Consider the following 13,277-nt stretch of genomic DNA (forward strand, 5'->3'; position numbering starts at 1 on the left):
CATCATTCAAGGGTCGGAACAGCATCCACTGCAGTTGGAAAAAAGGAGAGGTAGAGCTGGGTGTCACCAGCGTACTGATGGCTCAGGGCCCCACAACTCCGGATGACCTCACCCAGTGGCCTCATATAGATATTAAATAGCATTGGCGAGATGATCAACCCCTGCGGAACCCCACAATTGAGGATCCATGGGGTGGAAGTCATCTCACCAAACTGCACTCTCCGGGGATGGTCATCTAAGAAGGAACAGAGCCACGTGAAAGCAAGGCCACCGATCCCCAACTTGGAGAGCTGTTCCAGGATACCATGGTTGATGGTATCAAAGGCCACTGAGATATCAAGGAGGACCAACAAGGACATATTGTCCCTGTCTGCCTCCCTCAGGAGGTCATCCTGCAGGGTGACCAATATTGTTTCCATACCATGTTGCAGCCTGAAGCACAACTAGAACAGATCAAGGGCATCAGCTTCCTCCAGGAGGGCCTGGAGCTGATCGGCCACCACCCTCTTGATCACTTTACTCAAGAAAGAAACATTGGTGACGGGCCTTTAATTTCCAATTTCATCCAAATTAGGTTTCTTGAAGAGTGATGGACTAGAACTCAGGAGGCCTGAGTTCAAATCTCTGCTCAGCCATGGAAACTCACTGGGGGTACAGGACTGTTAAAGGCACTCCTTAAATATCTCATCTTTGAAGTCCTCTTAGAGTGGCTATAACAATATTCTTCCCCTATGTGTAAGACATGGCACAGCTTTGCTATAGTTTGTGATAAGATAAAATATTTTGCCTCTATCACTTTAAAGCTTGAAATATGTCAAGCTGTGGGGTTAATCCTGTTTTTTGGATTTGCACTAAGAAATACTTCAGCCTTTTAGGCAGTTCCTATTCTGTTGATTCAGGTGATGTATTTATCTTAATGTACTGTAGTTTACTGTCTTTAATGACAACATAGATGCCATTCTAGTCTTGTGATGGGAAAGAGACCGAAGATACAGAGATCAATATATTCATGCCTCAGTAAACAAACCAATATAGTGTCACAGGAATTTTGAGGCAGACTCAAATGTGAAAATGGATCGAGTAACATCAGTAAAAAAGACACCACTATTTACATTATTTATTATCACTAACTCTTACTACATGTGATGCACCCAGAGCTCATGAAACACCTTAATCCCAAAAATGGCCTTACAGATGTTGACACTTTTAATTACTGTGAACTTGTGCACATCTATTCTTGTTACTTCCAATGTACCTCTGTTTCAAATTACCAGATGGAATTCACTTAATACCTTTTGAGTTGTTTTTCCATTGCACTTCAGCTGTTATAATTTTTGGAATTTGTGTGGGTGAAAATGGGGATGTGTGATCTGTCAGAGATGTTCTCCTAATGTTTAAAGCAAATGCAAAATTTGCAACAACAAAAAGTCAATGAGAATTGTCTTTTACTGTGTCACAGGAACTTTTTTAGACAACTAAGTCAGAGAATCTAGTATACTTTTAGTTATAACTTACTATTCTATTAGTAACCCAAAAGCATACAAGGTAAAGTCCATTTCCTGAGGGCTTCATTTAGTACAGAAATATACTGAAATGGTGTTAAAGAATTATATTCCCACTTTGCTTTGAACAGGCACATTTTCATTCCTGATGGTGTGCAGGGCCAGTTCAAATCACTCTGCTTCCTGAAATTCAAGGACAAGATAGCACTCACCAAATTCCACACACAGAGTCGAACAGTCTTACTATCTGAACCCAATCACCTGCTCTTGCAGTTGCTGCTATAATGTTTCTTTCTCTGTTTTCTTGCCTTAAAAAGGGTTTTTAGAGAGACTTTTAGTAGGTGCATTATTTAGAGCAGGGATCTCCAAACTTTCCAGAGTGAGGGCCACAACATACATGTTCCAGATTTTCAAGGGCTGACCACGTGCATGTATACGTGTGCCTGCCCACCCACAATCCCATCTGTGCATCCACCTGCCTGTCTGCCTTTGTACTTACCAGGGCAGATAAAAAGGTGATGCAGGCTGGATATGGCCCATGGGATGTAGTTTGGAGACCCCTGATTTAGAGGATGGCTGAAACTCTGTTGTGCAGATAGCATAACTTCTGAAAGTGATCTGTTGTAAATTAAGATGGCTCCATAGACATTATCTGTCACATACAGAGTCATGTGGTTCAGCATGTGACAGATAACACTTATGGAGATTTCTTAACCTGCGGTAATTTTCATCTGGATGCTACACTGTGTAACTGCACAATGAGATTACAGCTGATATAATCTAAGGACATCAAAACTGTTGGTACTGTGGAAGTACGTCTAAGGAATATTAGTAAGTTATCTAGAACAGTGGTCTCCAACCTTGGGCCTCCAGATGTTCTTGGACTTCAACTCCCAGAAATCCTGGCCAGCAGAGGTGGTGGTGAAGGCTTCTGGGAGATGAAGTCCAAGAACATCTGGAGGGCCAGGGTTGGGGACCACTGATCTAGAACATATTGTGGGACTCTCTAGCCATTGAGTATAGCACCTTAACAGCAAAGTGAATTCAAAGTGAGCATTTTCTGTCAGTTTTGAGATAGATAGGAGTCTGTCAGGTGCTCTCTATTATGAAGAGAATGCTTTGTCTTTCAGTCCTCAGCTGGGGGAGTGTGGCTACTCTCTGGTACTTCAGTTTTCAACTGCTAAGGAGATAATCTTTCCCAGCATTATAAAGTCTGATACTTCCCTGCTGACAATACCCTTTTTCTAATAACATTTTGGGAGTGTAATCAGGAGTACGAATGTTTCAGAAACAAGAAATGACCTGCCAGTGGACCAATAAACTTCTGAGCAGACTCTCAAAGTAATTGCTGAAAGGAAAGGGCTTGGAGGAGGAAGGGTATCAACAGGTATTAATAAGTTTTGACAAAGCATGCTATCAATATCCGTTTGTTTTATATAATGCATTTTACATTGTCCTGTTTTCATGGGGGGGAAACCCTTTTAATGTCTGTATAACTACAGCAACCCTTTAGATATATTTGACTTTGGGTGTTGTCTTAAGTTTCAATGTTTAACATGTTTGACATCAAAGGGCTGAGCATTTTCCAGCTGACTTTCCAAGTGACTCAACTGTGGAGACTGGTAAAGCTGCTGTTTGTAGGAGTAGTAATAGGGCAGCAGTGGTGGAAAGTGTTGGTGGAGAGAACTTTTAGTGATATCATTTGTGAGTGGATGTGAAGCATCAAGGAGACCTTGGGAATCTTATCTGTGCAGCTGAGAGAAGGGGAGTGTTGAGGGGGAAGATCCAGATGAGTGCTGGGAGGAGGTCTGCCACCAGTGAGAAGTGTAACTGCTAACCAAAGTTTTGTAAATGAATTTACAGAGAGTCCCATTTTGCCTTGTGTGGAATGGAAGTCTGCTTTTCCTTGTCTGTGTTAAACTTCACACTCTCTTCTTTTTAGTTTTAATGCTATTTGATTAGGTCAATTCACTTCTTTTTTATTCAATATTCTTATTATGTACTTATCTATTATGTACTTTCAGGCTTTATCAAGAGCTAATCTTGTTAAAAAAACTTGAAAAACAACACCAAAAAGCACCCATATATCTTGGAAAGGAGACAGGAACAATAGTTGACACTAAGATATACCAAGCAACACCCATATGGCTGGTTGGCAGATTAATAGTCTAAAAGCATTGATTTCATAATATAATAAAATGATTGAAAAGGGAGAAGAAGGAATAAAAATAAAATAAACTGTAGATTAAGTAAAATAAATGGTAGGTAAAATAATCTGAGAGCAGCGAAGAGAAAAACTCTAGATATCATTGCACATGTATCTGAATGGGTCATATGACTGTAATAAACTTATTGATTGCTGTTGACTGCTCTTACATACTTGTCTATTGATGCAATAGTTTGCTGTAGAAGATTTTAGGGGCCAGAATCTTGTTGGTGATTTATGCCTGCATAAGCATGACAAATTGCCACTTATTATGAGCTGCTGCGTATATTCGGACATGTGTGCCTGACTGCACAACCGGTACATTCCTCATAATATGACCAGTGCTTTGTTAGTTAGTAGCAGTTTGCCATGGTGAGTTATGCTGTTTAACTTACATATGTCTTAATCCTCAACAACATTCTGGCTACTGTTTTTGGATTGTCATGCTTATTGTTGTCATTTTGTATGTTGCGAGCTGTTTCGGACCTCTGTAGAAACAGGATATATATAAACAGATGTGAGGATGAGGATGGTGAGAAATCCACAGGATTAGAAAGCTGTGCTCCTTCATTTCAACAGAAAACTTCTTCACAATGGACATGTTCCATAATTTTTTTAAGTCATTAGTGAATTTATACGCAGTTTACTCCTTCCTTTCTACTGCAAGGAAGAACTTTTGAAAATAATCCTATATCTGGTGAATATATTATGGCCATATACTGAATTGAACAGCCAAAATCTTGAAATAGTAGGGATGGAGTCTTGAACAACAGAAGTGTATATTCCTCTGCTTAGTCTAATGTTTGGATTTTTGGCTGCAGCCCATGTAACATGTTCCATTCCCTGACAGACATGACTTTTAACCTTGGCGTTATGACTGACGTCCTTGAATATCGCACTTCCCACCTTGTATTAACATACTGGTTGGTACAGTTTCTTTTCCATAGCAAAGTCAGATTTATTGTTCCAAATAAGTCTCCTGAGTTGTATATGTGGCACACATATAGGCTTATCCTTAGCATTTGTTCCTTGAGTGTCTCATGTGAACATGTCTTTTTGTTTGTTTGTTTTTTAAAAAATCAATGTTTAGGTTGCCTTTGCCTCCAGGAGCCTTTTTGGGTCTTTGGAAAAATGAAGATCTGTACAAGGAATTGTATTTCAAAAAATTTCCGGTGAGAAGAGTTAAAAATGAATGCAATGCTTAATAAATTGTTTCTAGTATTTTAGATTATAAAATGGCAGGCTACATTTTCTTTACCTCTTTACCTCTAGGCTACCTCTTCTTTAATTGAAAATAGGTGCATGCGCCCTTTTCGAGTCATAAAATTTTCTTAAGTGTGAGAAATGGCTTATATTTCTCAATACTGAATGGGTAAATATTGTATTAAGCTATTATAGATATTTTATCCTTAATTCACTGTTTCCCTGCTTATAATATAATACATGTACTTCTTTCTGATAGAATGAAATATTCTCTTGTCTTGTTCCAGTTATTCATTTCTTTCTCACTTTCCCAGATTAGACTACAAGCCAGTATATACCTTCCAGAATGTAGTGCTGAGCTGGAGTTGCATGTCCATGTTATACATCCCTGAATGGTCACACTTGCTCTTTAGGGAAGCCAGTATATAGTTACACTGTTTATATCATGCTCAAAATGGAAGACAATTGAAGCAGAGATCATTTTAGACTGATGCCCAGGATTGGATTTTGACAAAAGTCATTTATTTTTTGCATTGTACGTCTGATAATCTTTAAATAGTGGAACAAAATACTGTATTATTGATGTATTTGTGTGTGTGTGTGTTTAGTCGTTTAGTCGTGTCCGACTCTTCGTGACCCCATGGACCAGAGCACGCCAGGCCCTCCTGTCTTCTACTGCCTCCCGGAGTTGTGTCAGGTTCATGTTGGTTGCTTCGCAGACACTGTCCAGCCATCTCATCCTTGGTCGTCCCCTTCTCCTCTTGCCATCACACCTTCCTAACATCAAGGTTTTTTCCAAGGACTCTTTTCTTCTCATGAGATGGCCAAAGTACTGGAGCCTCAGCTTCAGGATCTGTCCTTCAAGTGAGCATTCAGGGTTGATTTCCTTTAGAACTGATAGGTTTGTTCTCCTTGCAGTCCAGGGGATTCTCAAGAGCCTCCTCCAGCACCACAATTCAAAGGCATCAATTCTTCGGCGGTCTGCTTTCTTTATGGTCCAGCTCTCACTTCCATACATCACGACAGGAAAAACCATAGCTTTGACTATTCGGACTTTTGTTGGCAAGGTGATGTCTCTGCTTTTCAAGATGCTGTCAAGATTTGTCATCGCTTTCCTCCCAAGAAGAAGGCGCCTTTTAATTTCAGGGCTGCTGTCTCCATCTGAAGTAATCATGGAGCCCAGGAAGATAAAATTTGACACTGCCTCCATATCTTCCCCTTCTATTTGCCAGGAGGTGATGGGACCAGTGGCCATGATCTTAGTTTTTTTGATGTTGAGTTTCAGACCGTTTTTTGCACTCTCCTCTTTCACTCTCATTACAAGGTTCTTTAATTCCTCCTCACTTTCTGCCATCAGAGTGGTATCATCTGCATATCGGAGGTTGTTGATATTTCTTCCGGCAATCTTAATTCCGGCTTGGGTTTCTTCCAGTCCAGCCTTCCGCATGATGTATTCTGCATATAAGTTAAATAAGCTGGGGGACAATATACAGCCTTGCCTTACTCCTTTCCCAATTTTGAACCACTCAGTTGTTCCATGACCAGTTCTAACTGTTGCTTCCTGTCCCACATATAGGTTTCTCAGGAGACACATAAAGTGGTCAGGCACTCCCATTTCTTTAAGAACTTGCCATAGTTTGCTGTGGTCCACACAGTCAAAGGCTTTCGCATAGTCAATGAAGCAGAAGTAGATATTTTTCTGGAACTCTCTGGCTTTCTCCATAATCCAGCGCAAGTTAGCAATTTGGTCTCGAGTTCCTCTGCCTCTTCGGAATCCAGCTTGTACTTCTGGGAGTTCTCGGTCCACATACTGCTGAAGCCTACCTTGGAGGATTTTGAGCATAACCTTGCTAGCGTGCGAAATGAGTGCAATTGTACGGTAGTTGGAGCATTCTTTGGCACTGCCTTTCTTTGGGATTGGGATGTAGACTGATCTTTTCCAATCCTCTGGCCACTGTTGAGTTTTCCAAACTTGCTGGCATATTGAATGTAGCACCTTAACAGCATCATCTTTCAAGATTTTAAATAGTTCAACTGGAATGCCATCACCTCCACTGGCCTTGTTGTTAGCCAGGCTTTCTAAGGCCCACTTGACTTCGCTCTCCAGGATGTCTGGCTCAAGGTCAGCAACTACATTGTCTGGGTTGCCCAGGATATCCAAATCTTTCTGATATAATTCCTCTGTGTATTCTTGCCACCTCTTCTTGACGTCTTCTGCTTCTGTTAGGTCCCTCCCATTTTTGTCTTTTATCATGTTCATCTTTGCGCAAAATGTTCCTCTAATATGTCCAATTTTCCTGAACAGATCTCTGGTCTTTCCTTTTCTGTTATCTTCCTCTATTTCTTTGCATTGTTCATTTAAGAAGGCCCTCTTGTCTCTCCTTGCTATTCTTTGGAAGTCTGAATTCAAGTTTCTGTAACTTTCCCTATCTCCCTTGCATTTTGCTTCCCTTCTCCTCTCTGCTATTTCTAAGGCCTCGTTGGACAGCCACTTTGCTTTCTTGCATTTCCTTTTCTTTGGGATGGTTTTCGTTGCTGCCTCCTGGACAATGTTACGAGCCTCTATCCAAAGTTCTTCAGGCACTCTCTCCACCAAATCTAGTTCCTTAAATCTGTTCTTTACTTCCACTGTGTATTCATAAGGGATTTGGTTTAGATTATACCTGAGTGGCCCAGTGATTTTTCCTAATCTCTTCAGTCTAAGCTTGAATTTTGCTATGAGAAGCTGATGATCAGAACCGCAGTCAGCTCCAGGTCTTGTTTTTGCTGACTGTATAGAGCTTCTCCATCTTTGGCTGCAGAGAATATAATCAATCTGATTTCGATATTGCCCATCTGGTGATTTCCATGTATAGAGTCGCCTCTTGTGTTGTTGGAAAAGAGTGTTTGTGATGACCAGCTTATTCTCTTGACAAAACTCTATTAGCCTTTGTCCTGCTTCGTTCTGAACTCCAAGGCCAAACTTCCCTGTTGTTCCTTTTATCTCTTGGCTCCCTACTTTAGCATTCCAGTCCCCTAGAATGAGAAGAACATCTTTCTTTGGTGTCAGTTCTAGAAGGTGTTGTAAATCTTCATAGAATTGTTCAATTTCAGTCTCCTCAGCAATGCTGGTTGGTGCATAAACTTGGATTATTGTGATGTTGAATGGTCTGCCTTGGATTCGTATTGACATCATTCTATCATTTTTGAGATTGTATCCCATTACAGCTTTTCCCACTCTTTTGTTGACTATGAGGGCTACTCCATTCCTTCTACGGGATTCTTGCCCACAATAGTAGATATGATAATCATCTGAGCTGAATTCGCCCATTCCTGTCCATTTTAGTTCACTGATGCCCAGGATGTCGATGTTTATTCTTGCCATCTCCTGTCTGACCACCTCCAGCTTCCCAAGGTTCATAGATCTTACATTCCAGGTTCCTATGCAGTATTTTTCTTTGCAGCATTGGATTTTCCTTTCACTTCCAGGCACGTCCACAGCTGAGCGTCCTTTCGGCTTTGGCCCAACCACTTCATTAGCTCTGGAGCTACTTGTACTTGTCCTCCGCTCTTCCTCAGTAGCATGTTGGACGCCTTCCGACCTGAGGGGCCCATCTTCCAGCGTCATATCTTTTAGCCTTTTGTTCCTGATCATGGGGCGTTCTTGGCAAAGATACTGGAGTGGCTTGCCATTTCCTACTCCAGGTGGATTGCGTTTAGTCGGAACTCTCCACTATGTCCTGTCCGTCTTGGGTGTCCCTGCACGGCATAGCCCATAGTTTCTCTGAGTTACTCAAGCCCCTTCGCCACGACAAGGCAGCAATCCATGAAGGAAATTGATGTATTTAATATTCTGAAAATATTGTCTTTTTCCTTTCTTTATTCTCAGGGATACTACGATACTATGGATGCCGGCTACATGGATGAAGATGAATATTTATATGTTATGTCTCGAGTGGATGATGTGATCAATGTTGCAGGTCACAGGATTTCAGCAGGGGCAATTGAAGAGGCAAGTACCAACCAACCTGATGCATGAAAATAAAATGTTCATCTAAGATTTCCAGTCTTCAGTGAAAGATATTTCCATCTTGTGACCCATAGAATTGGGTTTAAGGTATATAGTATTCATGAGTCCAGATGTGGAACAAAGGACCAGACAGTCCAGTGCAGCATAATTCAGTAAAAATCTGCCTTGCTGTCTCTAAGTACTTCTTCCTTAGGTTTAAAACCGAGATTGGTTCAGCAGAAATGGATATTTTGTGTATACTAAATACCGAAACACTTATTTTTAAATGAAGAATCTGGTTAGTTCAGCCAACTATTGACAATGTAACAGGGATCATATGTCTTGGAAGGATATGCTGATGTTCTATCCTGATCAGAAGTTATGATATATATTAATTTAATTTTAGATAAATCCTTGAGAGTTGCAGATGTTAATAAACTGTTATATTTCTGTGCTATGGGTTGTAACAGAGAGTATGACTGTTTTCTTAATGCCCTTACAGTTGCTAAGAGACTTATACTCCATGATGGGAAAGAAAACCATCATCTATCATTCAGACTCCAAAGTTCTCCCATTTTCTTATTTTTATAGTTTAGTTACAGAAATAGAAATTATAGCTTTTACTGAAGAGGTCTTTAGACCATTTCAAGTACACCATACCCAATATACAATAATTCAAAGACTCCCAGCCCACGAGTGAAAGGACTGATTTCAAGGTCACTAAATCAGGTATTTGAGATTACATCAATCAAATCCTCATTCTCAAATAGACATCCAAGTATGTTTCTGATACACATTCCTTTTCTTCCTCTTTCTTCCTAAGGGAGGTTGCCTTACCAGCGAAAAGGCAACCCTCTGTGTCGCATATAAGCTAGATCCACTCAACAGAAGGTCCAGTTTCCTCCCGTTATCCCATATTCTCATACTATTAAGAAAAGGTGTTAGGTAACGTTATCTAATGCTGTCATATAGCTGACAATGAAACAGATAATGTGCAAGAGCTTCAACTTCATCTATACCACACGGGCAGAGTCTATTTTGGACAGGGACATCCACAAATTGACCCTGTTGCATCATTGTATCCATTTGTTCAATGTGGAGATGAGTAAAGGCCACACACCGGACCATTTTTAAAAGACAAATATTTTTCTTCTTGGAACTGAACCTTGGACCTCGCCAGCCATTTCATAGATCTCACTGATACCAAGTCTACTAAATCTACCTGTGCTCTAATATCTAAAATACTTCGTTTAAAAATTTTGTTTTAATATTACAATGAGTTGACCATTTCAATGCTAAAACCATATTTTGTAAATGTTTTTAAAAGATTTAAAAACCATATTTTTTTAGAGGTTGTAATCATTTGTTCATCTAAACATGCCGGAGGGAATCTGGTATTACTCATTTGCACTAACTTGAAAAAAAATTATGTCATTTGTTAGCATTCAGAGTTTACTTGAATTGACGTTTGTATCTTGGTGTAATTTTTGGTGCAATTCCAAAACAGATGTTGCTGCAGTTAATGTTGAAAGAAGCTGATATTAAATCTCTTACTTTGACAAATATTTTTGCAGTTGAGACTTTTGTAGTTGTAGAATGGAACACACACTACCTATTTATTTTTTAACTTGTGGTTATATTTGAATGGTGGTCAGGGAAATTGACAAATGTTGGTCAGGGAAAATCAGGGAAAGTCAGGGAAATGAAAAATAAAATAGTTTGGAATGCATCCAGAACCTGATTGATGTTTGCCATAGTAGAGCGTATCGTACATCCTAGGGCACAGGCTGCTTCTGAATTTAAAAAGAGATTAAGAGATTTCATATCAACATGCTGCCATCTTAATCTTTTTTCTTGGGCTACATTCAGTTGTTGTATTATCTGTTTGTTAACGAGCATTATATTTTTTAGATTAGATTGAAGAGTTATCATTGATGCTATGGGTTGGTGATCACTGTCTTCTCTTACATTTACTGTAATGCCAGAGAAAACGTGGCTTTTATGGCTAGACACACAAGTGTAATCAATAACATTACAGGCATTCTGGGTGACGTATGTATAGGGATAAGGTGATTGACAGTTGATGGGCCCAAGAATCTGCAAATCAAATGCAAACAACAATCTCAGCAGTTTTAGTCTGGCTTTGTTTGACTTCTTGTCTCTAGAAAACCAACAGAACACCTCTTGCAATTCATCTTGGAGACCCCATAACTCACCAATGTTGGGTGTGTGCATGTGATGATCCGATGTGGGCGTTAAAATCACCCAGCAATTAACACTTGGGAATCCTAAGCTTAGCTCTTCCAGTAATTTTTCAAGAAGTGTCAAAACATCCTTAGAATAATGCGGTGAATTTGATGGTGGAATATAAATGTTGACTAAAATCAAAGCTGAACTAGTAGTAGTAAGCTTGACCACTAGACAGTTTTGGGCAATTTCAGTATTTGTCACCAATTCTCCCTCCCATCCTAGGTCTCCCTTAACTACAGTTAACAACCCTCCTACTGCTCTCCCTTTATTTTTGAACTTTTGGGCTGGGACAGACTCCACTTCCAGGGAAGGGAAATTTTCTTATTTTTATAGCTTAATTATATTATCCTGTGAACAGACAAACGTGAGGCAGGGGGAATTTGTTGTGTCTGACTTTTAGGAAAGGAATTAGTTGTTTTGTGGATTGTTCATATTTTATTGCAGTGCTGTCACTCTGTGTTGTTGAAAAAAGCTCTCTAATTCCCTTTACTTGTTTACTGGGCAGTGGGTGGCAATTGATTGCTCTGCTGAGCGTAGTTCAGTTACTATGCCATCTTCAATAGGGGATTGATTTTGTACCTGTTTTTCCTGTTTCAAGTAGATGAAATGATTTGTTCCACAATTAAGGGTACTGCACCTTTATTCCAGATGCATACCCAGAAAACTGGCATGTTAGTCAAGCTGGCCCGTATTATTTGTGGGAAGATATTACCCATGATAAATGCAATTATAGTTTATGAATAGTGTTGTTGCTTGGATAACAAATTTATTCATAATGTGAATTACTACCTGCAAGTTTATTACTTTAAGCCAGTAAGTGTTACAGTCATTATAATATTTCATTAGAAAGGCATAGAATCAGACATATTTGGCAGTCACCATAGATTAAAGAACAGGCATGGAAGTGCAAGAACAAGCAGACAAGAAATATATACCATCAGATAGGGACACAGCTACCAATTTTGGCATTGAGCATTTTGCTGCCCTGTTGATTAACATTTGGTCATCTGAGGCAGGCAAAGGATAGAGAAATGGAAAGGCACAGCTAAGTCTGAGTTCATGATGTACATATTGGTTCTTCACTGAAGCTGTCTGATTTCTGTTTTTTTTTTTCTGGAGGAACACCCAGAGGCAGACTGCATACTTAGGGTTGATAGGTTTATGGCCTTCTAGTGACAGATACCTTTTTCACCAGCAATCCCCCCCAAAAAATGTTGGTACCCAGGCACAAAGGTACAGTTGCCCTACCCTAATAACAGTTGTGCCATCATATAACTCTGAACTTCTCTCCTTATTGAACCAACAGTGCCATAGTATCACCACAGGTGCAGCAGTTGAATGCATGGTGGCTGCTCAATAATTCCTAGTGCATCTGTTAAAATCTACTACAGTTCTGGGTTCCAATGCTGCTGTTTTGGCAGAAGTCACAATATAGTGAGTAAATTCTTGGCCACCTGCTTCCATTGTTATGTCTGAAAGCTTTGTGTGAGAATAGGTTGACTGTGATTTCTGGATTTCAGATATTCTAGATTGATAATGAAATGCTCATTGACATGTGTTCATTGAGTTTTCCCCCCTCTGTTCCCTCATTAGGCTGTTCTCTCTCATAGTGCTGTTGCGGATTGTGCTGTTGTTGGCCAAGAGGACTCTTTAAAGGGCCACATCCCACTAGCGTTGTGTGTCCTCAGAAATGGTGAGATCCTATTTGTTTGCAAAGCTAGATACTAGTCTTGAGTCTGTGGTGTGAAAATGTTTGTCTTCGTGTCTTGACCCATCAGACTGTGGCCCTTTGGATGGCTAATAAAATTGTAGCTGTATGACTGAATAGGTCACTTGGGATAGCTGTATTCTTCCATTTCTTTCAGGAGTGAATACTGAAGAAGAACAACTTTTGGAAGAAATTGTCAAGCAAGTCAGAGAACACATTGGCCCTGTGGCAGCATTCCGGAAAGCCGTATTTGTGAAGCAGATACCAAAGACTCGGTCTGGCAAGATACCACGGTCAGCTCTTTCTTCCCTCGTGAATGGGAAACCATACAAGGTGAATAGCACCATATGTTTCTTACTAAGGTACATGCACTTGATATTTTGATTTTGTGCAGATATCACTAAAATACCCAAGTCATCA

At 40.0% G+C, this 13,277-nt stretch overlaps 1 protein-coding gene across 3 annotated transcripts in view; it reads left to right on the forward strand.

Moving 5' to 3' along the window:
* Positions 1 to 13,277, forward strand: part of ACSS3 (acyl-CoA synthetase short chain family member 3) — a 69,770-nt gene that overhangs the window by 46,306 nt on the left and 10,187 nt on the right. For all 3 annotated transcript variants that reach the window (XM_073000317.2, XM_073000316.2, XM_078376973.1), the window contains exons 12-15: positions 4,799 to 4,880; positions 8,780 to 8,902; positions 12,743 to 12,842; positions 13,015 to 13,190. In XM_073000317.2, coding sequence (XP_072856418.2) covers positions 4,799 to 4,880; positions 8,780 to 8,902; positions 12,743 to 12,842; positions 13,015 to 13,190 — 481 coding nt within the window. The remainder of the gene's footprint in view (positions 1 to 4,798; positions 4,881 to 8,779; positions 8,903 to 12,742; positions 12,843 to 13,014; positions 13,191 to 13,277) is intronic.

Source organism: Pogona vitticeps, chromosome 5 (assembly GCF_051106095.1).
Source record: "Pogona vitticeps strain Pit_001003342236 chromosome 5, PviZW2.1, whole genome shotgun sequence".
Lineage (NCBI taxonomy): Eukaryota > Metazoa > Chordata > Lepidosauria > Squamata > Agamidae > Pogona > Pogona vitticeps.